General features: G+C 37.7%; 1 protein-coding gene across 1 annotated transcript in view; it reads left to right on the top strand.

The window, feature by feature from the left end:
* The window catches only part of CNBD1 (cyclic nucleotide binding domain containing 1), a 257,585-nt gene that overhangs the window by 13,837 nt on the left and 216,024 nt on the right, over positions 1–27,724 (top strand). The window contains exons 2-4 of the mRNA XM_054595284.1: positions 2,479–2,551; positions 19,598–19,711; positions 26,626–26,787. Coding sequence (XP_054451259.1) covers positions 2,479–2,551; positions 19,598–19,711; positions 26,626–26,787 — 349 coding nt within the window. The remainder of the gene's footprint in view (positions 1–2,478; positions 2,552–19,597; positions 19,712–26,625; positions 26,788–27,724) is intronic.

Below are 27,724 nucleotides of genomic sequence, written 5' to 3'. Positions count from 1 at the left end.
CTGCCTTTATGCTCTCATGGGATCTTGTGTGATTTGCTTACCCTTGAACTTCACAAGAAATCGCAAACTAACTCCTGACACCAAAGGTGCTCTGGAAAGGGGCTACTCAAAGGTGGGGCCTTGCATAGGATTAAATAAAAATGACCAGTATTGCAGAGGAAGAGGCAGAGACAGAGACAGAGATAACTATTTTTGGGGACTTCTAGACAAGATGGAGGTGTAGGTAGATACACTTTGCTTCCTTGCACAACCAAAAGAGGTACAACAACAAATTTAAAAACAAAAAAGCAACAACAAGAACTGCCAGAAAATTAAACTATATAGAAGTCTGACAACCGAGGAGTTAAAGAAGAAACATTCGTCCAGATGGGTAGGAGGAACAGAAATGGGCAGCTGGGGCAAAGAGGACATGAGGCAAGGAAGTGAGCTGGGTGGGCAAAGAGTGGTGGACCAGACTGTCCCACATTCATGTGCAGATAAGCCAGGAGGGACAACTAGGGAGGAAGACAGAGCACACAACCCAGAGTTCCATCTGGGGAATCTAGAGCCTCAAAACCTCTGGCAGGAAAAACCTGTGGGGGTTATGGCAGCAGGAGAAACTCCCAGACTCACAGGAGAGTTCTTTGGAGATACTGATGGGATCCTAGAACACACACAAACCTACCCACCTGGAAATCAGCACCAGAAAGGCCAAAATTGCTTATGGGTAGAGGGGGAAGTGACTGAAAGCAGGACGAGGGCTGAGAAAATGACATTTTCCCTCTGACTCCTCCCCGACATGTAGCACCACAACACGGTAAAGTGGGTTGTCCCACCCTCACCAATACCTAAGACTCTACCCTTTATAATGTAAAAGACAAAGAAATATGGCCCAACTGAAAGAACAGATCAAAATTCCGGAAAAAGAACTAAGCAACAAGGAGATAGACAACCTATCAGAAGCAGAGTTCAAAACACTGGTAATCAGGATGCTCATAGAAATTATTGAGTATGGACGCATAATAGAGGAAGAAGTGAAGGCTATGCAAAGCTAAATAAAGATAAATAAGGCAAAATATACAGGAAACCACAGTGAAGTGGAGGAAACTTTGACTCAGATTAATGTTTTGGAACAGAAGGAAGAAATAAACATTCAACTAGAACAGAATAAACAAACAAGATTAAAAAAAAAAATGAGGAGAGGCTTAGAAACCTCTGGGACAACTTTAAATGTTCCAACATCTGAATCATAGGTGTTGCAGAAGGAGAAAAGGAAGAGCAAGAAATTGGAAACTTATTTGAAAAAAATAATAAAGGAAAACTTCCCTAACCTGGTGAAGGAAATAGACTTCCAGGAAACCCAGGAAACTCAGAGAGTCCCAAAGAAATTGGACCCAAAGAGGATCACATCAAGACACACCATAATTAAATTACCCAAGATTAAAGATAAGGAGGGGGTTTTAAAAGCAGCAAGAGAAAAGAAGACAGTTACCTACAAAGGAGTTCCCATAAGACTATTAGCTGATTTCTCAAAAGAAATCCTACAGGCAAGAAGGGGCTAGAAAAAGATATTCAAATTTATGAAAATCAAGGACCTACATCCAAGACTACTCTATCTCGCAAAACTATCATTTAGAACAGAAGGGCAGATAAAGTACTTCCCAGGTAAGATCAAGTTGAAGGGGTTCATCATCACAACGTCCTTATTATATGAAATGTGAAAGGGACTTAATCTAAGTAAAAGAAGATCAAAACTATGAACAGTAAAATGACAACAAAAAACTATCAACAACTGAACCTAAAAACAAAAATAAAAACAAATTATGCAAACATCTCAAATGAGAGCAAAATCACAGAAATGGAAATCACATGGAAGGTTATCAGCAGGGAGGGAATTGGGGGAAGAGGGGGAAAGGTACAGGGAGTTAGAAGCATAATTGATAGATATAAAGTAGACAGGGGGAAGTTAACCATAGTACAGGAAATGTAGAAGCCAAAGAACTTATATATATGACCCATGGTCATGAACTGAATGGAGGGAATGCTGGTGGGAGGAGGTACAGGGTGGAGGTGGATAAAGGGGAGGAAAAATGGGATGATTTTTAGAGCATAATCAACAAAATATACTTAAAAAAAGAAAACTCTTTCTTTGGATTGTCATGTCTGGATTTCTGGGACCAGTTCATATTCTAAAGGTGTAGGATAGAGATTCTGTTACTTCCAGAGGAATGACATTATATGGCACATAAACTCAAGCATGTACTGGAATTAAACAGACAATGCCAGACCAAATATAACATCAGTGAAAAACATGAAATCCTTTCCTTCTTTTAATTACCATATTCAATTCTGTTTGTGCATCAGAGACTGTTAAAACCTTGCTTTTTTAGTCATAGAATTCTTTTACTATAATGAATGTTTGCAATTAACCTCTATTTATACAGTTGGTTAATAAGATTGCAAAAAATTACTTGCATTTTTAATTGATTTTTTTTGTAGGCTTGAAAATGTCTAAGCACATTGATTATGGTGAGTTGAATGCATTATGCCACATGAGTGGACTGCAGAGCAGGTAAGATAGTCATGTATTCTTTTGTCATTCAATTGAATACTGATAAGTTTGTTTCATGAATAAAGTATAATAATAAACAATTTTTGACTCTCATAGATACATGGTTTACCACACAGATAAAAACCTGGGACAACTGCACTAGAATAATCAATATTAATCAATATTATCCAGATTAAAAGGTCAGAATATATATATGTCATACTTTATGGAAACAAAATCATGTGCCACAAACATGACTCACTCCTAGTTGGGCCCTTTCTAGTACTTATGAAGCAGTCATGAGGCAAACATATTTAAATATGTGTGTGTATTTGTTTGACATGATTTCAAATCTACCTGTTTATGACTTAAAGTTGTTTTAATCCATTTATTTATAACAAAAACTAAACAAGTTTGTTTTTAGAAGTAAAGCTGTGTCAGAACATCATCACCTGCTCTGTTGTTATGGATAGACACCCAGCTGCTCAGCTGCTGAGGGGCCCAGGTGAGGGCTTATCCACAGGACCAGGTAGAGAAGTAACTATGACAAAGGGATGTTTAGGCTAAATACTAATAGTTTGTGAAGGCTATTGGAGAATTTCTATCTGAGCACGGCACATTTTGTTTATCTAAACAGCTCTCCAAAGATCCTGAAACTTTACTCCTGCCCTGGCCAAAGTGACCCTTTGGGTGGTTGTGGCTTTCAACCATGTACCAGCCCTAAAGTGATAACCCTCAGAGCAGCCACCCTGCCCTCCAACACCAGTTCCTTGTTCCCTAGCAGCATAACCTAGCAACAAGGGACTTTCATTATGGAGCTGGCAGCTGGAAGTTAGGTAAAACTGGCTCTCTGAGAAACCCAACTCCTATTAAAAGTCCACCATTGTTAAATTTGGATTTTATTCCTTTTCTCCCCTCTTACCTGGAACAAATGTGACTAATCTGCCATTTCTTTGGACTACGCTATTTCTGTACTGGCTTATTAAGATATTGTTTTGTATACTATTGGCTTATGAAATTATTCCAGTTACTACAGAAAGCCTGTGATAAATCAATTTCTGGCAAGACAGAATCAGTCTCTGAGTATAATCTGCCATCCAAAAGAAAATAGAATGATTTAAATCACCAATTCTGAATACATAGGTAATGAGTAGATGAAATAAGCCAAAGAACTGCGAAATGCCATGGTTCAAAACTCAGAATTTCTAGTATATATTATACTTGGAGAAATAATTTTTAAAAATTATTTTTTGTCAACTCCTTTACCCAATTTAGAATTTTGAAATTATGAAACTAGTTAGTTTCTTCTGTATTCATCAGTCCATCTACCCTCCCACCATCGTTCTCAGAGAGAGGCCTTTGCCTAGTCTTTCATTGGACTACTGAGAAAATGCCGTAAGTGTAGAGGCTGTCTCCACTTTAACATATTTCTGTATCACATCCTCTTAACCATGTCAAATTATTCTTGTATTTTCATTCATTTTCCCATTACTTTTTTTCTCAAAGTGAGGAGGGCATACTTCTTTGTTATTCTTTGCATTTGTTTCTGGAATGATTTTACTCTCACATTCCTGCCTCCTCACACCCAGTGCCTTTAGGCTTCACATCAAGAATTCTGTACTTGCTCCCTGGAGTCAAGTTGTTTGGTCTGATTCCTGGCACTCCTATTTCCCACCTATGTAACCTTAGGCCACACTTTTCTTCTTCACTGGGCATCAGTTTCTTTGCCTACAAAATTGGGAAGATAGGAGTATCAGCTAATATAATTGTGTAAAGATGAAATGATCTGATACACTTCAATGACCTAGAATAGTGCCTGGCGCAAAATAAGAACTAATGTTTTTTATTATTGGTGGGGTGTGCAGTATATATCCAAAAGTTTGAGTGTGGGTTTTGGAGTCAATTTAGTTTTCATTTGTACACTGTGTCCTTTGTGTCCCAGTTATATGGATTAGGCAAATTGCTAAGTTTTCAGTTCCTTTTTTTTACGTTAATTTTTTAAATCCTCACTTAAGGATATATTTTCATTGATGAGAGAGAGAGAGAGAGAGAGAGGGAGAGGGAGAGAGAGAGAGAGGGAGAGAGAGAGAGAGAGATCAATTTGTTGCCTTCCATATGCACACTCATCAGGGATTGAATCTGCAACCTAGGTATGTACCCTGAACAGGAAGAGAACCTACAACCATTTGGTGTACAGGATAATCCAAACAACTGGGCTACCTGAGCAGAGTAGTTTTCAGTTTCTTTATGTATTAAATGGGCAGTGAAATATACCAGTCCTGTCAGGTTATATAAATATACAAGGAGAAAAAGGTAATGTAAAGATCTTAGTAAAAATGTTTGGCATATAACAAGTACCCAATATATAACAGGTAAATGTGTAAAATAGATTATTGTAGAATATCAGTTCCAAATAGAAAAAGAAAAGGGAAAAAGAATCATGGAAAAGCTTCCAGTGCTATCAGAGGTTGGATTTGTAAAAAAAAAAAAAGTAGATTCTTGGTCAGTATACCTTTATGTAATGGAAGATTAGGAATGAAAAGGTCTAGTCATTTTTTTAAATTTTATTTTAATTTATTTTTTCAAATACATTTGTCTCTGCCTACCCCCCACCACTTTCTCTTGCCCCCTCCCTCCTTCCCTCCCTCAGCTCTTCCCCTTTGATTTTGTCCATGAGCAGTCATTTTAAATTTAATCTTTATCATATTTTTTTCATTGCCATTTAGTCCCCTTATACTGCCCTCCCCTCAACAATCACCAACCACACTGTTGTCTATGTCTGTGAATACTTTTTCCTTTTTTCTGAATCCCTCCACCCACTAACCTCGCCCAACCCACTAGCTTTCATCTCCTCTCCATCTATGAGTCTTTCTCCATTTTCCTTGTTAGTTTAGTTTGTTCATTAGATTCCACATATGAGTGAAATCATATGGTCTTTCTCTGACTGGCTTATTTCACTTAGCATAATGTTCTCCAGGTCCATTCATACTGTTGCAAAGGGTAAAATTTTCTTCTTTTCTACAGCTGAGTAGAATTCCATTGTGTAAATGTCCCATAGTTGTTTTATCCACTTATCTATTGATGGGCACTTGAGCTGCTTCCATATCTTGGCCATTGTAAATAATGCTGCAATGAACATAAGGGTGCTTATGTTCTTTTGAATTAGTGCTTGGGTTCTTTCAGATATATTCCCAGAAGTAGGATTGCTGGGTCAAAAGGTAGATTCATTTTTAATTGTTTGAGGTATCTCCAAACTGTTTTCCACAGTGGCTGCACCAATCTGCATTCCAACCAACAATACAAAAGGGTTCCCCTAGTTCCACATTCCCACTGGCATTTGTTATTTGTTGATTTATTGATGATAGCCATTCTGACAGGTGTTAGATGCTATCTCATTGTGGTGGTTATTTGCATTTCTCTGATGATTAGTGATGTTGAGAATCTTTTCATGTCTATTGGCCATGTGTACGTCCTCTTTGGATAAGTGTCTATTCAGGTCCTTTGCTGTTTGTTTGTTTGTTTAATTTTATTATCAGTTGCTCACAGTAAATACATACCTTGTATCTACATGAAACATATCTGGGTGTTGGGTCAGAAAGATAGAGTAATTAGGATATGGGCTAAAAGACTATTACTATACCTTGACAGAGCCAAAGTCCCAAAAGAAGAAGTCGCATTTTGAGAGGGTGGGATTAAGGAGACAAGCATTGGGCAAATTTTACTATACTGTATGGCACTTAGACACACAAGCTGTGTGTAGGGTGTTTGGGCATCCCCCTTGCATCTCCAGACTTCTAAATTGCCCTATTTGGGAGATTCTGCCCAATTTTTTAAATGGGTTGCTTCTTTTTTTGGTTTTGAGTTTTGTAAGTACTTTATGAACTTTGGATATTAAACCTTTATCAGATGTATCAGCAATTATGGTCTCCAATTCTGTGGGTTGTCTTTTTATTTTGTTGATAATTTTCTTTGCTGAGCAAAAACTTCTTAGTTTGATGACATCCCATTTGTTTACTTTTTCTTTTGTTTTACTTGCCTGGGGAGATACATCCGATAAAAAATTTCTACGGGCAATGCCTGACATTTTGCTGCTGAATTTTTCTTCTAGGATTTTTCTGGTTTCAGATCTAACATTTAAGTTTTTGATCCATTTTGAATTTATTCTTGTGTGTAGTGTAAGAAGGTGGTCAAGTTTCATATTTCTGCTATCTGTTGATATCCTCAACACCATTCACTGAATAAACTATCTTTTGCCCGTTGTATGTGCTTCCTTCCTCTGTTGAATATTAATTGACTATAAAGGTATGCATTTATTTTTAGGCTATTCTGTTCCATTGATCTATGTGTCTGCTTTTATGCCAGGGTCATGCTGTTTTGGTTACTATGGCCTTGTAGCATACTTTCATATTAGGTAGGGTGACTCCTTCAACTTTGTTCTTCTTTTCTTTTCTATTTTTCAAATTAAATTTATTTATTTATTTATAATTTATTTACTTTTTAAATACATTTGTCTCTGCCTCCCCCCCACCTCTCTCCCATGCCCCCTCCCACCTTCCCTCCCTCAGCTCTTTCCCTTTGGTTTTGTCCATGAGTCCTTGCTATATGTTCCTTGACTTTCCCCTTCCCTTCCCTTTCCCTGCCCCCCCTTCCCTCTTGTCTCTGTTGATTTCTTTTCCTTTCATTGTTGCTGGTCATATTTTCCTTGCATCTTTGCATTGTTGGTTAGGTTCCGCTTATAGGTGAGATCATATGGTATTTGTCTTTCTCCCCCTGGCTTATTTCGCTTAGCATGATGCTCTCCAGTTTGATCCATGCTATCGCAAAGTATAGTATTTCTTTTTTTCTTTCTGCTGCATAGTATTCCATTGTGTATATGTACCACAATTTTAGATCCAATCATCTACTGATGGGCATTTAGGTTGCTTCCAACACTTGGTTATTGTAAATTGTGCTGCTATGAACATTGGGGTGCATAGGTTGTTTTCTATTGCCGTTTTGGTGTTTCCAGGGTATAGTCCCAGCAGGGGAATTGCTGGATCAAAAGGCAGTTCCATTTTCAGCTTTCTGAGGAAGTTCCACACTACTTTCCATAGTGGCTGCACCAGTCTGCATTCCCAACAACAGTGTACTAGGGTTCCCTTTTCTCCACAGACTCGCCAGCATCTGTAGTTTGTTGATCTGTTTATGATGGCCATTCTGACCGGTGTGAGGTGGTACCTCATGGTGGTTTTGATCTGCATTTTTCTGATGGCTAGTGATGCTGAGCATCCTTTCAAATGCCTCTGGGCCCTCTGTATCTCCTCCTGGGAAAAGCATCTGCCCAGGTCCTTTGCCCATTTTTTGATTGGATCATTTGTCTTCTTGGAGTGGAGTCGAGTGAGTTCTTTATATATCTTGGAGATCAAACCTCTATCTGATGTATCATTAACAAATATATTTTCCCATACGGTTGGCTCCCTTTTCATTTTGCTGATGTTTTCTTTCGCCATGCAGAAGCTTCTTATTTTGATGAGGTCCCACTTGGTTATTCTTTCCTTTATGTCCCTTGCTTTAGGAGACATATCAGTGAAAAAATTGCTGCGTGGGATATCTGAGAGTTTCCTGCCAATGTTCTCCTCTAGGACTTTGATGGTGTTGCGACTTACATTTAAGTCTTTTATCCATCTTGAGTTTCTTTTTGTGTATGGTGTCAGCTGATGATCCAATTTCAATTTTTTTCATGTAGCCGTCCAGCTCTCCCAACACCATTTGTTGAAGAGGCTGTTATTGCTCCATTTTATGCTTCTGCCCCCTTTGTCGAATATTAGATGCCCATAGCGACCTGGGCTTATTTCTGGACTTTCTACTCTGTTCCACTGGTCTATGGGTCTGTTCTTGTGCCAGTGCCAGATTGTTTTGAGTATAGTGGCTTTGTAGTAGAATTTGATGTCCGGTATTGTGATCCCTCCTACTTTGTGTTTCTTTCTCAAAATTGCTGAGGCTATTCGGGGTCGTTTATGGTTCCATATAAATGTTTGAAATGTCTGTTCTATTTCTGTGAAATACGTCATTGTTATCTTAATAGGGATTGCATTGAATGTATAAATTGCTTTGGGTAGTATGGACATTTTGAGGATATTAATTCTTCCAATCCATGAGCACCGTATATGCTTCCATTTATTTGTGTCTTCCTTAATTTCTTTTTTCAATGTTGTATAGTTTTCTGCATACAGGTCTTTTACGTCTTTGGTTAAATTTATCCCTAGGTACTTTATCTTTTTTCTTGCTATATCGAATGGTATATTTTTTTCTGATTTCTTCTTCTTCTATTGCATTGCTGGTGTACAAAAACGCCTTTGATTTCTGAATGTTGACTTTTTATCCTGCTGTTTTGCCAAATTCACTTATTAGGTTCAGGAGTTTTTTGGTAGAGTCTACAGCATTCTCTATGTACACTGTCATGTCATCTGCAAACAATGATAGTTTTACTTCCTCCTTTCCTATTTGGATGCCTTTTATCTCTTTCTCTTGTCTGACCGCTGTGGCTAGGACTTCCAATACGATGTTGAAAAGAAGCAGTGAGAGCGGACATCCTTGTCGTGTTCCCGATCTTAGTGGGAAAGCTTTCAGTTTTTGCCCGTTGAGTATGATATTAGCTGTAGGTTTTTCATATATGGCCTTTATTACGTTGAGGAATGCCCCATTCATTCCCATTTTGCTGAGTGTTTTGATCATAAATGGGTGCTGTACCTTGTCCAATGCTTTTTCTGCATCTATCGAGATGATCATGTGGTTTTTGTCTTTTCTTTATGTGATGTATCACGTTTACTGATTTGCATATATTGAAACATCCCTGCATCCCTGGGATGAATCCCACTTAATAGTGGTGGATAATCTTTTTAATGTATTCATGGATGAGGTTTGCCAATATTTTGTTGAGGATTTTAGCATCTATGTTCATCAGCGAAATTGGCTTGTAGTTTTCTTTCTTTGTAGGGTCTTTATCTGGTTTTAGGATCAGGGTGATGGTGGCCTCATAGAAGGAGTCTGAGAGTCTTCCCTCCTCTTGGATTTTTTGGAATAGTCTGAGAAGGACAGGGGTTAGCTCTTCCTTAAATGTTTTGTAAAATTCTCCTGGGAAACCGTCTGGTCCTGGGCTTTTTTGTGCTGGGAGTTTCTTCATTACTGCTTCAATTTCCCCAGCTGTTATCGGTCTCTTCAAGCTTTCTGTTTCTTCCTCCTTCAGTGTTGGAAGATTCTACTTTTCTAAAAATTTGTCCATTTCATCAAGATTTTCAAATTTCTTGGCATATAATTGTTCATAATAGTTTCTGATGATCATTTGTATTTCTGTGGTATCCATTGTTATTTCTCCTCTTTCATTTCTGATATTATTAATTTGGGTCCTCTCCCTTTTTTTCTTGATGAGTCTGCTTAAAGGCTTGTCAATTTTATTTATCTTTTCACATAACCAGCTTCTGGATTGGTTGATCCTATGAATTCTTGTTTTTGTCTCTATGTCATTCAGTTCTGCTCTAATCTTGACTATTTCCTTCCTTCTACTTGCTTGGGAATTATTTGTTGTTGTTTCTCCAGTTCTTGAAGTTGTAGTGTTAGGTATTTTATTTGAAATGTTTCTATATTTTTAATGTAAGCCTGTATTGCTATGAACTTCCCTCTCAGGACCGCCTTTGCTGTGTCCCATAGGTTGTGGACAGTTGTCTGTTCATTTTCATTTGTTTCCAGAAAATTTTTGATTTCTTCTCTTATCTCATTATTGACCCATTCATTGTTTAATAGTGTACAGTTCAGTCTCTGTGAGTTTGCAAGTTTTTGAAGTCTCTCTTTGAGGTTGATTTCGAGTTTCAAGGCTTTGTGATCTGAGAAAAAGTTTGGTATTATTTCAATTTTCCTGAATGTGCTGAGGTTTGCTTTGTGTCTTATCATGTGGTCTATCTTTGAAAAACTGCCATGAGCATTTGAAAGGAATGTGTATTTTTCTTCTTTGGGATGTAAGGTTCTATATATGTCAGTTAAGTCTCTTTGATTCAGTGTGTCATTCAGCGCCACGATATGTTTATTAATGTTTTGTTTGGAAGATCTGTCCATTTTTGACAGTGGGGTGTTGAAATCCCCTACTATCAGTGTGTTGCTGTCTATATCTTTTTCGAAGTCATCCAACAATTTCCTTATAAACTTGGGGGCTCCTCTATTGGGAGCATATAAGTTTACAATGTTGATGTCTTCTTGATAGATTCTTCCTTTAAGTATGATAAAGTGCCCCTCTGGGTCTCTCTTTATGGCCTTTGCTTTGAAATCTACTTTGTCTGATACAAGTATGGCAACCCCGACCTTTTTCTCTTGCCCATTTGCTTGGAATATTGTTTTCCATCCCTTTACTTTCAGTCTGTGTAGGTCTCTTGCTCTGAGGTGGGTCTCTTGCAGGCAGCATATGTGTGGGTCATGTTTTCTTATCCATTCAGCTACCCTGTGTCTTTTGATTGGGGCATTGAGTCCATTCACATTGAGAGATATTACTGATAGAAACTTATTCATCTTTTCTCTTTGTACTTGTGTTCCTCTCTGTCTCATTCTTTTCCTTCATCTGCTTAAACTAGTCCCCTTAGCATATCTTGGAGTGCTGGTTTGGTAGAGATGTATTCTTTTAGCTTTCTTTTGTCTGGGAAACCCCGTATTTCTCCTTCTATTTTAATGGAGAGCCTAGCTGGGTAGAGCAGCCTTCTCTGTAGGCCCTTGCTTTTCATGGCTTGGAATATTTGTTGCCATTCCTTTCTGGCTTGTAGTGTTTCTGTTGAGAAGTCAGCTCCTAGGTGTATCGGGGCCCCCTTGTATGTTACTTTCTCCTTCTCCCTTGCTGCCTTGAGGATTCTCTCTTTGTCTTTGACATTTGCCACTGTAATGATGATGTGTCTTGGAGTCGACCTCCTTGGGTCCCTCTTGAGTGGGGTCCTCTGTGCCTCCTGGATCCATGAGAGCCTTTCTCTCCTCAAAGTAGGGAAATTTTCCATCTTTACTTTTTCTAGGAGTTTCTCTATTCCTTGCTCCTCTTCTTCTCCTTCTGGAATCCCTATTATATGGATATTATTGCGTTTCAGGTTGTCCTGCATTTCCCTAAATGCCTCTTCATTCTTTTTGAGCCGTTTTTCCATTTATTGCTCTTTCTGGGAGCTTTTTTCTACCTTGTCCTCCATCTCTCTGATTCGATATTCGGCTTCATCCAGCCTGCTTTAGATTCCTTCTACTGTGTTCTTCAATTCAGAAATGGTATTCTTCATATCCTCTTGTGTCTTCTTGATAGTTACTATGTCCTTTTCCAGGCTCATATAGTTTGCTGTAAGATCCTGATAGTTTCTCTGCAGTTTCTCATTGTTTTCTTTGAGCTGGCTGAGCTCATTGAGCTTCCTTAGAACCATTGTTTTGAATTCCATATCTGATAGTTCCATTGCCTCCATTTCATTTAGCTCTCTCTGTGGGGAGTCCCCTTTTCCACTCATTTGAGTGGAACTTCTTTTTCTTCCCATTTTTGTGAGAGTCTGTTAAGTATTTTTGTCCTTTACTTTTCTTTCTGGGCTTGCCTCTGATGATGTCAGTTGTTGACCCTATAGGGCCTTGGGTTGTTTGTTTGAGCCTTTCAGGAGTCTAATGCCTGTGTCTGACTCCTGCTTGGAGCAGCTCTGTGACCCCTTCGGTCAGGGCTGGGCTATTTTTTGGGATCTCTCTGCGCTCTCACAGGGGCTCCATGTGCGCGTTCCCAGTGCGGCAGGGTCCCTCACCTGCCTGGCCTTGCATGTGCTTGCCCCAGACCAGGGAGCTTATTCGCTACCTCGTGTACTCATCTGGCCCCCCTGGCACGTGAGCTTTGGGACACTGGTCAGTTTAGGGTCTTCTATTGTGTATTTTCCCTGCTTTTGGCTCTTTGGGTGCGTAGCTTGCCCTCGCCAAATGGGGACTACGGAAATGGGAGGAAATCAGCTCTAGGACTCTCCTGTTAATCCTGTTTCTGGTGTGTCCTCCAGGGACTCTGGGCAGCTCTACGTATTTTGTGGGCAGCTCCGCAATCGCGGCGGCTAGGTCAATTTACGCCTGCCCTTGCCCCTCTGTGCACTCCCTTGCAGGCCGTATGGGTGCCAGTCAGTGTGAGACCTTGCCGGCAGGTGCAAGCGTTCGCCAGCCCGCGTGGGCCACGTACACGCTCGCCAACCCTCTCCGGTCCCTCGGTGCAAGTGTGCGCGCCTGCTCTGGGTGTTTTGGGGGTGTCTATGTTTGCTTTTCAGCTTTTGGCTCTTTGGGGGTGTGGCCTCTTCCCGCGCAATGGAGACTACTGCAGGGAGAAGGAGTCGGAACTCCCTGGTTCCTCCTCCCATTCTTTCCCCAATGCCTCAGTTTCTAGTCTCCCCTCAGGGGCCTCTGGGCAGTTCTGTGACCCCTTCGGCCAAGGATCCAACCCCTGTGCGGATTGCGTTTCAATCGCAGGCCATCTGGGTCATGTGCGCCCCGCTTCTGCCTCTATGGGGTCGCGTCTTTCCAGCCCACAATGGAGACTACCGAACGGGGAGGGAGTCGGGACTCCCCGGTTGCTCCTCCCGTTCTTTCCCCAACACCTCTGTCTCCAGTCTCTCCTCAAGGCTCTCCCAGCCAGTCTGCACTCAGCCCCATAGCTCACAGGCGTACAAGCTGTGTGAGGAGTGCACAAAAGGCAGGTTAATTGATTCCCTTATGCCTGAGAGAGATGGTCGCTGCAGAGTGGTAAGTGCCTTATCACCCAGGCTCCACCGGCCGCCCTATCAGTTCTCTTCACAAAGTTTTCCTCACCAGTCTTTTCCCAGGCACCAGTCCACCCTGCTGCCGCCCCTACCCAGCGATCAAGCAGGGTGGCTGCCGCTGCAACTTTTGCATTTGCCCTTTAAATGTCTTTTTGCATCCCCTGCCACCTGTCTCTGGCAGAGAGCGCCCCTAAGCTTTTTGGGGTTGCTTTTTTGTCTGTGTTTTCTAGGTTTTAGCTGCTGTAGTTTAGGGGTCCCTGTTTATGATTCAGATCCCGTTCTTCTCGAGGGGGGCTAACTGGCCCTTTCAATGTCCCTCTGGTGCCAGTGCCCGTGGGCACCGAGCCCACCCTCTCGAGCCTCCACCGCAATTCTCACCCATTGGGATGTGTGAGAGTAGAATCCACTGTCCGTGGCACCAAGGCTCCTCTCCCACTATCGCTCCACTGCTTTCCAGGTGATTACTCCATTATTTAGTTGCAATTCCACTTTGGTTTTGGGAGGAGGTCAGCATGACTCCCTTTTACTCCTCCGCCATCTTTCCAGTCTAGACCCTTTGTTCTTCTTTCTCAAGATTGCTGTTGCCATGTGGAGTCTTGTGTGGTTCCATATAAATTTTTGAAATATTTGTTCTAGTTCTGTGAAATATGTCATTGGAATCTTGACGGGAATTGTGTTGAATCTATAGATTGCTTTGGGTAGTATGGATACTTTAATGATGGTAATTCTTCCTATCCATGAACACAGTATGCGCTTCCACTTATTTGTGTCTTCTTCAGTTTCTTTCTTCAGTGTCTTATAATTTTCCAAGTACAGGACTTCTACATCCTTGATCAGGTTTGTTCCTAGGTATTGTATTCTTTTTGAAGCAATTGTGAATGAGACTGTTTTTTTAATTTCATTTTTAGTTCATTATTGGCATATAAAAATGCAACTGATTTCTGAATACCAATTTTGTATCCTGTTCCTTTGCTGAATACATTGATCAGTTCTAGTAGTTTCTTGGTGGAATCTTTGTCGTTCTCTATGTACAGTATCATGTCATATAAAAATGCAGTTTTACTTCTTTCTTTCCAATTGGATGCATTTTATTTCTTCGTCTTTTATGATTCCTATGCCTAGGACTTCCAGTACTATGTTGAATAAAAGAGGTGAAAGTCGACATCCCTGTGTTGTTCTCGATCTGAGGGGGAATGCTTGTAGTTTTTTCTCATTGAGTATGATGCCGGCAGTGTTTGTCATATATGGCCTTTATTATGTTTAGATATGTTCCCTCTATTCCCATTTTGCTGAGAGATTTTATCATAAATGTGTGCTGGATTTTATCAAAAGCTTTTTCCGCATCTATTGATATAATCATGTGGTATTTTATCCTTTATTTTGTTTATGTGATGAATCACATTTATTGATTTGCAAATGTTGTACCAACCTTGCATTCCCAGAATAAATCTTACTTGATCATGGTTTATGATCTTTATAACTAATTGCTAGTATCCAGCTTGCTAATATTTTGTGGGGATTAGAGCATCTATATTCATCAGGGATATTGACCTATAATTTATTTTTCTTTGTAGTGTCTTTATCTGATTTTGGCATTAGGAAAATCCTGGCCTTCTAAAATGAGTTTGAGTGCCTTCCCTCCTCTTGAATTTTATAAAATAGTTTAGGGAGGTTTTTAGTTCCTCTCAGAATGTTTGGTAAAAATCAACCTGTGAAGTCATCTGGTCCAGGGCATTTGTTTTTGGGAGTTTTGTTTTTTTTTTCTCCTGCCTGAATTTTACTAGTTGTAATCTGTCTGTCTATTCAGATTCTCTGATTCTTCTTGATTTAGTTTTGGAAAATTGTATATTCCTAGGAATTTATTCCTCTTGCCAGGTTGTCCAGATTGTTGGCATATAGTTTTTTTATTATACTTACTTACAATCCTTTGTATTTCTTTGGTGTCAGTTGTTATTTCTCCTCTTTCATTTCTGATTTTATTTATTTGGGTCCTTTCTCTTTTTTTCTTGATGAGTCTGATTAAAGGTTTGTCAGTTTTGTTTGTCTTTTCAAGTAACCAGCTCTTGGAATCATTGACTCTTTGCATTTTTTTCAAGACTCTATTTTATTTATATCTGCTCTGATCTTAATTATTTCTTTCCTTCTTCTAACTTTGAGCTTTGTTTGTTGTTCCTTTTCAAGTTCCTTTAAGTGTGAAGTTAGATTATTTATTTGAGCTTTTGTTTTTGTTTTTTTGAGATAGGCCTGTAATACTATGAATTTCCCTTATGATTGCTTTCAGTGCCCCAAAGATTTTGGATTGTTGTGTTCTCATTTTCATTTGTTTCAAGGTATCTTTTGATTTCTTCCTGTTCTCATTGTTGACCCATTCATTGTTTAATAGCATGTTGTTAAGCTTCCATGTCTTTGCATGTTTTTAAATGTTGTTCTTGTGCTTGATTTCTAGTTTCATAGCAGTGTTGTCAGAGAAAATGCTTGACATTATTTCACTGTTATAAATTTATTGAGTCTTGTTTTGTGTCCTAACCTGTGGTCTATCCTAGAAAATGGTTCATGTGCACTTGAAAAGTATGTATCTTCTGCTGCTTTTGGATGAAATGATCTGAAAATATCAATTAAATCTATTTGATCTAGTGTGTTGTTTAAGTCTGCTGTTTCTTGTAGATATTCTGCCTGGAAGGTCTATCCATTGAAGTCAATGGGATGTTAAAATCCTCAACTATGACTGTATTTCTGTTGATCTCTCCTTTTATGTCCATCGAGATTTGCTTTACATATTTAGGTGCTCCTATGTTGGGTGCGTAAATATTTACTAGGGTTATAACCTCTTGTTGGATTTTCCCCTTTATTATTATGTAGTGTCCTTCTTTATATCTTACTATTGTCTTGCATTTAAAGTCTATTTCGTTGGATATAAGTACTGCTACCCCAGCTTTTCCATTTCTTTTCCATTTGCATGAAATATCTTTTTCTAATTCTTTACATTTAGTCTGTGTGTATATTTCAGTGTGAGATGATTCTCTTGGAGGCAGCATATACACAGGTCTTGTTTTCTTATCCATTCACTACCCTCTGTCTTTTGGTCAGAGTATTTAAGCCATTGACGTTTTAGGTGATTATTCATAGGTACATATGTAATGCCATTTTATCATTAGAGTGTTTTCCTCTGTTTTTGTTTTCATTTTTGTTTTGTTTTGTTTTTTTTCCTTTCTCTCCTCCCCTGCCTTCTCCCACCTCCCCAGAGCACTTTAACATTGTTGCAGTACTTGTTTGTTGTTAACAAATCCCTTTAGCATTTTCTTGTCTGGGAAAAGCTCCTTATTTCTCCTTTGATTTTAAATAATAGCCTTGCTGGGTAAAGTAGCCTTGGTTGTACATCCATGCTTTTTACCACCTTGAATATTTCACACCACTCTGTTCTGGCCTGAAATGCTTCTGATGAGTTATCAGATGACAGTCTAATTGATGTTCCCTTGTAGCTAAACAGCTGCTTTTCTCTTGCGGCTTTTTGGATTCTCTCATTATCTTTAAGCCTTGTTATTTTAATTATGATGTGTCTCAGTGTATGACTCTTTGGGTCCAACATTTTCGGGGCTCTCTTAAGTTCTTGGACTTGTGCGACTTTTTCCTTCACTGGATTAGGGAAGTTTTCCGTCATTATTTCTTCAAATAGGTTCTCAATCGCTTTATCTCTTCTCCTGGTATTCTCATGATGCAGGTGTTGTCGTGCTTCATGCTGTCCAAGATGTTTCTTAAACTCTACTCATTTTTTAATATTCTTTTTTTCTTTTTGGTGCTCTGCCTTGTTGTTTCTTTATATCATATCTTCCACAGCACTGATTCAATCTCCTTCATCTAACATTTCTTCCAGTGTATTATTTATCGCAGATATTGCATTATTTATTTCTGACTGATCCTTTTTTATGGTTTCAATGTATTTACTGATGCTGTTGAGTATCCTTATAATCATTACTATAAACTCTCTATCTGATAAATTGCTTACCTCCATTTCATCTAGTGCTTCTGGAAAATTCTATTGTTTCATCTGGGGTCTCTTTGTCGTCCTCTTTTGATTGCTGCTTTGTTTTCTGCCTTAGATGTTAAACTAATCAGGCTTTGGATCCATCATTTCTTAATCTACTCAGGCTGTGTTTGGCACTCAAGCTTAAGTACCATAAGGTGGGGCAGAGTAATTCTCCAGGGCCAAGCTATTGCTTCCCTTCAGGCTGATGTCATTCAGAGAGAGGTGCTCTGCCTGAGAAAGATGGCTTCTGCACTATGGTGAATGCACATGGATCCTGGTGGCTGTTTCCTCAGTTCTTTCTCCAGAGCCACCAACCTCAGACTCTCATCAAGAGTCTCTGCCCTCCCTTTTCTGGCACCCAGGGTAAGTGGTTGCAAACAAAAGTTTGTGCTTTTGCCCTTTAAGAGGCTCTCTGCTTCTCCAGCCATGTCTCCCTGGCCATCAGAAACCCTGCTGCTTTTCATAGCCATATGTTTTCTGGGTTCCTGTCCAGCTCTGGTGCTAAAGGCTGGGGAAACCAGCTTGGGGTTTAGACCCTACACTCCTCAGGGGGACCCCCCTGGCTTCTGAAATATCCCTCTGGCACTTCAGCTGCCACCCATGGGATAGTCCTCTCATATCTCCTCTGTACTCCCTACCAGTCACATTGTGCTGAAGTGGTTTCTTCTGTGTGTCCGTGATTATAAGGCTTCTCTCCAGCTAGTGTTCAGTTGGTTATTCAAGATGATTTCTCTATGATTTAGTTATAATTCCAGACTGGTCCTTGGAGGTTAGGGTAGCTTCTACTTACTATTCTACTATCTTGGATCTTTAATGTCATATTAAGTTACATTCACGTTGAATTATTTGAACAAGTTAATTAAGTTTATCAGATTCTTAAAATATATACTATTTGCGAAGAACTAATAAGTTGTTTTAGGAATTTTTACCAAGAGAAATAAAAGCTGTTTTAAATATTTTACTATGTGTTGTTATTATGTATAATAACATTAATATATGAAATGCCTTCTCTTAAGGAATCTTTGCATTCACTGCTATGAGAGGAAAATATTGACTAAGATGTTTGTCACTATTAAAATTTAAGTATGATTATCTTTGAGAATTATTGAAATAAGCTGGCAAGATGAAAGTTGAGTTTTTTAAAAATTGACCATCTTTTTGAAGTGGTTTTCAATTGAAAATTGAATGAGGAAAATAGTCCAAAATCAAATGTTGTTACCTGACCCTACTGACAATGGACCTTGTTATTGACATTTTTAATATTTGCAGTGGGTGAAACCTGGGAGCCAATAACCATGTTATTTCAGGATTATTTAAAGCAGAAGCCCACCCATACTCTAGTCTTCAATAGGAAGCACAACAGAAGTCAGCATTTACAAAAGTATCCCAGATGATTCCAGTGATCTGCTGGATTTGGGAAATGCTGATCTTTTGGTCTTTATTCCAGCCCTAAAAAATATAATGCATGACATTGTCATAAATCATTGCAAAGGTTCAGATAAACATACTTTCTGGTAATGTGATTCACATAAAATATATGTTTTATGTTCACATATGTGTTCACATATATTTTATGTGAATCATTCTGGAGGAATTTAAATTATCTACTATGCTTTATGCAAGATTTTAATCAATGAAAGTATTTAAAATTTTAAAATGCTTCATATGTCTATTGGCCATTTGCATGTCCTCTTTGGATAAGTGTCTAATCAGGCCCTTTGCCTATTTTTTAATTTTTTTAAATTGAGTTTTGTAAGTTCTTTATAAATTTTGGACATTAAACCCTTATAAGATGTATAGGCAAATATGTTCACCCATTCTGTGGGTTGCCTTTTATTTTGTTGATGATTTCCTTTGTCATGCAAAAAGTTTTTAGTTTAATAATGTCTCATTTATTTATTTTATTTCCCTTGCCTGGGGAACTATATCCAATAAAATATTGCTATGAACAATGTCCAAATTTTTGCCACATATGTTTTCTTCTACAATTTTTATGGTTTCGGGTCTAATGTTAAGTCTTTGATCAATTTAAACTTATTTTTTTTTACAGTGACTGCCATAAGTTTTACATTCTTAAAATATTTCTCTCAAAAGCACACTGTAGTCAATTTTTATAGTGGGTATTTTTAAAGCTAAAATGTTTGCTTTATATTTTTGTTATTTGCTTCTTAAACTAAATAGTGCAGAATTGAGTTGTATGTACTGAATTTAAAAAATTCTCCTTTGGAAGCTATTATCTAATGATACTTACAATTTTATCTCTCCCCCCCCCAACAAAAGCCGGAGTGCTTTGAATATCCTATCTGCTCACAATAAGTTTATAAAGCAATATCCTAAAATATTTCTGCAGAAAAAAACCAGACTGCCTAAACTTTCCAAACAGGAGGGGAAAAGGTAATGATGTCTTTTTTTTAATGTGAGCTCGATGTGTGTGTGCCTGCATGGAAAGACAAGTGAACTTAAATGTTGGTTATGTGAGGGGGTAACTATGGAAGCAGAGATGGGGAAAGTAGAGTCATTCAGTTATTTTGCGGGAGTTTTAATGACATGGTATGATCATTGTATAATAAATGTGTGTTGATTCCTGAGTGTTATCATTAAAGTGATTAAACAACTAATCTTACCTTATAAACATAATAAATGAAAATAATATTAGGAATGAGAAAGGTAATACAATAAATGATGCAGAGAAAACTAAGGAAATTGTAAATTATGGTGTACTACTTTATGTAATGAGGTGAATTTGATAATCTAGATGTTGGTTAGTTTTTTAAAAATATGCATTTTATATAATAAAATAGAATAGTTTAATGATGGCATAAATGAAAGTTGTGAAAAATAGTCTTAAAGTATTGTTGAAGCAAAAAAGAACAAAAATTAAAAATTTTTAAAAATTAAAAATCCATAGCTCAAGTGGTATCACTAGAAGTTCCTTTAAAGAAAAAGTAATTTCTATGCAATTTAAATATCATGGAGTATACACAATGGAAAGTTGGTTGTAAGTTTGCCATGCATACTTGTATATAACCATGATGTCAAAATTTAACAAGAATAACATAGATAAGAAATATGAATTTTAATTATGACTGAGTGGGCAAACATGCAAAATAAAATATTAACAAATGAAATAATGCCACAGTGCATTAACAGATTTGTACATCATAGTTTAATTGGCTTCATCTCATAAGTGTAAAGAATGCTCAATATCAAGAAAGCTATTGTTAAAATTTTATAATAGAAGTATGATGAAGAGGAACACTAAATAAAACTATTTGGAGATGATGAAAAGTCATTTGATTTAATTCATTATCCGTGTCTCACAGTAAAAGTAAAATTATGCTTTAATCTCTAATGTATGCAATAAGGTGACTGTTAAGAAATACAAAACATTTATATGTCTAACCAGAAAGAAATCTACTCTAAAATAGCAATAAAAATACCTTGAATTAGGATAAATTTTATAAAATTTATGAAGTAATTATAAATCTTCTTTAAGTTTAGCTCATACTTGTCCCCTTTTTAATGTGATCCACCCAAATGTGTCCAGAAGGTGAGACTAGAGACCAAGTAATTCAGAGACACTTTTAGCAGGATGAGATCGATGAAGAAACATAAATCTTAATAGATACTAAATTTCTACACTATTAAAATTGTTCATCAACAGCCTTTATCAATTGTCATATTCAATAGTTGATAATTCATTTAACACAAATGAATTATCATGTGACAGATACGATAGGAAGACTTGGAAGAATGGCACCTACCTGACTGTGGGCAGCTCATGAGAATGCCTAATGTCAGAACCTTTGCTGAATATTGAAGGGAGACAGTCATGTGCAAAGAGAGTAGAAGAAGTGCTTGAAAAACCAGTAAATCTACTTGGAGCAATGCCACATTAATGGAAAGAATTGGAAGATGCTGAGATGTAGAGAAACAATTCTACTTGAGCAAAAACAGTGTTTACAGGACAGGAATGAGATCAAGAACTGCTTGGAATTGTGATCATTTTCTAAAATATATTTTATTCATGTATCAACTAGGCCGAAGGCAAATTTTGGTAGATTCACGGATGTAGAAAATCAAATGCACAGACACATTGATATAAAAAGAACACTGAATTTGATCCAGAAGATTTGAATTTGAGTTTGTGTTTTGCCCAAAAGCAGCAACCTGACTTTGGCCTAGTTTCTGAACATTGACTACACTTAGTTTTTACTCAGAAAAAGAGGGTAATACTAATGTCATACTAAAGAGTTGGCATTGAAGGAGCTTTTTAACTGTACTAGCTCTTATTATTATCATGGATTTTAGATGACAATGATTTATGTAGATTTATACCATCTGTCCTGAAATGTTATCTTTTTTTAAACAAGTTGACAATAGCAAGAAAGTAATACACATAATTTTTTTAACTGTTACTTAACATTCTCATATAATCAAACAAAGAGCATAGAAGATCATGTGAAAACAAACATTATTGATATTTTTGATTGGGGATTTATGGATTTTGCTTTTAAAAATACATTGTATTTTTTAAAGTCATCATAAAATGGGTTAGCAAAGTGTTTTAAAAATATAAATATAAATGCAACCTGTCCCATCCCCACCCCTTCACCTTTGACCTCAGGGTAGAACATAATCCTGGTGGCTCTGTCTTGGACCTCATATGATGAGTCATGTACTGAAAGACACAGTGTTACATTAAATAGTTTCCACAGAGCCAGAGAGTTTCAGTGGTTGACAGGCTGGTATAACCTAGTCAGCACTTTTGGCCTGGGTTTTGGCCACATGTTTGCAAAGAATGCCAAGCTCTTCCAATGAGGCAATGACCATCTGAGAGCAATGACTTTGATAATAATCTCTGTTGGTGATAGAAAAAAAAGAGGCAAGATAAACTTTAAAATGGGAAGAGTCAGAAGAAAAGCAATCCAGACTCTGGCAATTAAATGGTAAGGTCCAACTGTCAGTTAAGACACAGAAAAGGAAATCCAAAGGTCAGGCTGGTGTGTTCCCATAAGAAACTACATTTGCTGCCACAATCACAGAGGCTATAGGGCACTGTTATCACACAATATAAATCAGAACTTCAAAAGTTGGCCCAATATATAATAATATCACAAAAACCAATTTTGTAGTAATCTGAGTCTTCCTTTCCTGAAATTTTCTTTTTAAGTAAGTCACTGTTCCACTTCTATAGTCTCTGTCCTTGCTTCTCAAATTCCAAGACAACAAATAATTTCTTGGTTTCCTTAAGGACCCCATAAAACCTTCTCAGAAAGGATCTAATAGGCTCATTCAGAGCAAGAAAAATGATTGATGAGCCTGAAAGTTGTTGTCCTTCCAAGGGGTACTTGTACTTTGTCAGGAGATGTAATGGATGCTGGCGGCATCCTATCCTGGTTGTAACTGTCCATTCTCCACTTCAGGATATCCTGTCAACCAAATTGTCCCGCATTCCTCCACTGCACAGCAGGTATGTGATCCAGGCTGGACCAATATCTCCCAAATACAATGCCTGTGGACACATGGCCAACCAAGGTGTGTCAGTCTTAGGTCCTTTCCTCTCCCTGCCCCTGCTTTGCCCCGTGTCACAGGGGACTGAGCCCCACCAGTTCCTGGCTAATCTGGCTTCTGGCTGGCTGGCTGCAGCCAATGGGAGACACTGATAGGAGGCTGCAAGGCAGAAGGAATGTACCAATGGCCAATTCCCGCCCATGTTTACCCAATCTGACAATGCAGCCAAACACAGGAGCACAAAGAGTCAAAAACCAGGGAGCTAAAAAGACTCTTGACACATTCTTTAAGTTCTTTGCATTTGAACTCTAAACCTCAGGTTAACATTATCATATATTTTATGTCCCAAACCAGGACACTTTGAGACTTACAGGGGGTCCTAGTAATACTTAAGTCAGGACAACAGGCACAAATTGGGACTGTCCTAGGCAAACCAAGACATATAGTCACCTCATCTAAAACCAACTCAGCCTTTGGACTTCACAGTTAATTGAGCCATTAGATTCTCTTTGAGCTGGATCTCTATCACCAAATAAAAAGATTCATTTCATTTCAAGAAACAGTGACTGCACTTAGTTTTTACTCAGAAAAAGAGGATGATACTAATGTCATACTTCAGAGTTGGCATTGAAGGAGCTTTTTAACTGTACTAGCTCTTATTATTATCATGGATTTTAGATGACAATGATTTATGTAGATTTATACCATCTGACCTGAAATTTTATATTTTTCAAATACGTTAGACAATAGCAAGAAAGTAATAAATATAGTCTTAACAAGAATTTAAAAGATCACTGAGTTATTTGCTTCCATAAATTTAATATCCTTTTTAAACAATAAGAAAAGATGTAGACTTTTAATCAATGCATCTTTACAGCATTCTATTTCCAGAGGAAGATAGAAGTGATAGTAATTGAAGAAACAAAAAATAAGCATTCACAGAATTGTGAAAACCTATGTTAAAGAGATATTTATTCAAAATGTCCATGGCCTCCTGATGTTCCCTACTTGCTTTGCCTGCTTACACAAGTTATTTAGTAACCTCTTATAGTATGATTTTGAATTTTGTATGACTGGAGTTTTAGACTCTCCATAGAGCATTATTGCTAGTTTTGTTACATTAATAATGATGAGGGTTATTTCCTACCATTTTCTGAAGAGTGTAAGACACAGCTTAAGCACTCAATCAATTAATCAATTAATGTGTATGGCCATGGGTTTGCTTTTGTTGCTTTGGCAGTTTGGTATCTCCTGGTTGGCTTCAATGTCTGAAATACCTTTGGGGATGATTCTGAATCTTTTGGCAAGCTTGAGATAAACTTGGGCAAAACACTGGGTTCATAGGCCTCACTCTCCACATTTCTGCCTAAAAGTCTGCTACCTGTACCTTCACCTCCACTCCCCTCCATGGACTTCCCCTCCTCTAGAAGATAAGAAAACATGCCATTTGCACTTGAGAATCAAGACTGGTGGAGGAAGACACCCAGTTGCTTTGTATCAAAATTCTCATTCTTGCTGAGTTTTATTGTATTTACTATTGTAATCTATTTACAGGAGTAACTAGGGATAGTTTTAAGTAGGGTTCTAGGTTTCAGTGGATGGAATGGATGGAAGTTCTGTGAAAGTGATAGCAGGGAAATAATTTTGGCTTTAAACTTTAGTTTTGAAATTATAATAAGGAATCTTCTTCCTGTATATGAAGTCTGTCAGAAAAAGTCCAGCCATTGTTTAACATAAGGAGGACAGTTTGTGTGACATTGATGTAACCTGATGGTGAAGGAAAGGGGACTTGAATGCACCCATGTGAACAATGATGACTTCACTGTACAAGTCAGTGGGAACAACAGACACCATTGAGTGAGCACTGTACTGTGTGGCTGTCACAGTCAAAAATGACTGAGTGCATACAGCAACAAATGTGTATCAAATTTGGCATTAAGCTTGAACATTCCCCTGTAGAAATTATTCAGATGATTCAGAAGACCACAGCTATGGGCAACTGGTAATTGGCAGCTTCGTCATGACAATGCACCCACTCGTGCATCACATCTCATGCAGAATTTTCTGGTGAAACATAAAATAACCCAGGAGACTTAGGCTCCCTACAGCCCAGATTTGGTGCCCTGCAAATTCTAGCTTTTCCCAAAACTAAAATTACCTTTGAAAGGGAAGAAATTTCAGAATCTTGATGAGATTCCAGAAAATATGATGAGGCAGCTGATGGTGATTAGGAGGTGTGTGAAATCCCAAGGTGCCTACTTTGAAAAGGACTGAGGTGTCATTGTCCTATTTACAATGTTTCTTGTATCTTCTTCAATAAATGTCTCTATTTTTCATATTACATGGTTGGATACCTTTTGGACAGACCTCATAGTTCAGATAAGTGTTTTATTATTAAGCTTTAATATTCTGTGAACTTTGATAGATTTTAAAAACAATTTTCAGTTCACTAGCTATAAATGGTTAGACAAATTATATAAACTCAAGCTGTATTTACCTTATTTTATAAATGGGGAATAATGTTGTTTATCTCACATGACTAATGTTAAGGAGATGTGTGTGTAATGGTTAGAAGAGTAGCCCACACAAAAGGACTCAAATATGTGTTAGACATTAATGTGTGATGTTATTGTGGACAAAAAAAATATGATATGCAGTCATGAATGCCAAGAGGCCTAAAATGGAGTGAGGAGGCCATTGGGGAAGTCAGACTTCCACTTTTAAGCTTTTTGTGTTTGTGCTTCCTGCAAGGACACACTTGCACTTTACTTCCCTGTTTACATGCCAAAGTCTACCCCAGAATATTTTCCTCTGAACTTGGCCAAACCATATTAGACTAGTTAGACTGCCATGTTAGACAGCCAATAGAAAAATTGCAAAACAATTTATGGTTTTTTACTTTATATGCTCTGGCTTTCTCTTTCTTCTCTGAAGCACATTTCAGGTTTCCTCTCGAATCTGTGACTCCTAGATTAGAATCCTTAAACACCCCAAATAAACTTTGTTTTACTATGCAACTTCAGTTCTTTCTGATTTGACACCATTGTTTTATTCCATATAATGTTTATATTATATTTATTTTAAAATCTTCTTATGTATATAATAAGTAAAGGTGATAAGTCTATGATAATTTGGGTTTTTTATCATCTCCTCCACTATTTTTTTTTCCCTAAGGATGGATACTATTTGCTAGATTCATTACCTCTAGGTTTTCAGTGACCTCTTAACATAAGTGGTTGGAACTGGAAAAATGAATGGGAAATAGTCATACATTCTTACATTTCTTGGGGACTTATGTGTGTAACATATGGTAGCAGAAGCATAAAGTATGGTGGTTGCTATCAAAATGTTTGTAATTTGCCAATTGGAAACAAAAGTTTTAAAAAAGTACTTATAGTACTTAGCACTTATAGCTTAAAAAAACACTGAAAAACAAGTGTTTGGGTATAAAGATAAGGGTGTTAACCATTGACTTCAAGTATTTCCCTAAATTATGTAGACTTAATTTATTACGTTTCAATCACTTAGGACAGTTATAATATCTATACTAAAATTCTTTATATATAAAATATTTTATGTAACACTGTAACACTAATTTTTAGACTTAACAGAGTGACATGCTTAATTGTTATACTGATAATTAAAAAATGAACTAAGACATTGTAAAGGAATATATTATTAAAATGCTAAATTATCTCAGGATACTGCATTTCTACTCTTGGCAATAAAGTGAAGTTCATGTCAGTAATTTGTGTGTAATATGCAATACTGTAAAATATTGTTTCCTTGTTCAGAAATCTCTCTGAAGACACACATGAAACTCAGCCCCAACAATCTGATGATGACTCTCACAACATAGCTGTCTATGTTAAAAAAGCACATGGTGGTCATATGTTATATGGATCAAAAAAATTCGAAGAGAAGTTAGAAGAATTCCTGGTTATCTTAAAGAAGTTGTAAGTATTTTTAATATATTACTACATATAGTAAAATTCTTTTGAATAGTTTTTACTATTTTCAAAGTTAGTTGTTTGCAGCTGAATGTACTGTTTATAATTCAGCCACTGAATTACAACGGCAGAGTAAATAAAAAGGGAACTCATATCACTGCTTTGAGGTGGATCCAACAGATAAACAGGCAAGTAAAAGAGCTTCATGTGTTAATCTACAAGTTATGTTTGTTCTTCTACAAACATACTTTGTTTTCTTACCTCTTTGGTGTACTAGTGTGTTCATTTTCTGTTGCTGTGTAACAAATTATCATTAACTTAGTGTTTAAAACAGAATATGTTTATTATATATCAGGGCATACTTTGGCTAGGTCCTCTGCCCATGTCTACAGGCTTCACTCAGATGTATACTGGCTGCAATCTTTTCTGGAGCATGAGGTCCTCTTCCAAGCTCACCTATGTTCTTGGCATAATTCAGCTCCATGTGGTCCTCAGAAAGTAGGCCTGAGGCTCCTACTTTCTTCCTTACTCTCAATGCAGGGGCTCCTACAGGTTCCACAGATCCTTGCTGCATGGTGCTCTATCAGACCTTGTACAATATGTAAGCTTATATCTTCAAAGCCAAGATGAAATTTCACACAACCTAATCAAGGGCCTGCAGATACCTAACCTTGACCAGAAGCTGTTGGATAGAAACGTATCACTGGTTTTGCCCACATCCCAAATCTCAGAGAGAGGGGATCAGGGCTCATCTTAAGATGTGTGATCCATATTTGGTAATATTATAAATCTCTTTGTGACCATGTTAATTACATTTGGAATGGGATGTGTGCTTTATGTACAGACACACATGCAAGTGGTTCAGCTAAACCTGTTTATTGATGGATTAGTTGTCAGGTCTGTAGCCCTCTGTTTATCTCTAACTAAATGATGGCCAGAATGA

Source organism: Pteronotus mesoamericanus, unplaced genomic scaffold, assembly GCF_021234165.1.
Source record: "Pteronotus mesoamericanus isolate MK-2021 breed Mesoamerican mustached bat unplaced genomic scaffold, CSHL_Meso_final scaffold_54, whole genome shotgun sequence".
Taxonomy (NCBI): Eukaryota; Metazoa; Chordata; class Mammalia; order Chiroptera; family Mormoopidae; genus Pteronotus; species Pteronotus mesoamericanus.
The sequence above is the reverse complement of the archived record's forward strand: the minus strand, read 5'-3'. Positions and strand labels throughout refer to the sequence as shown.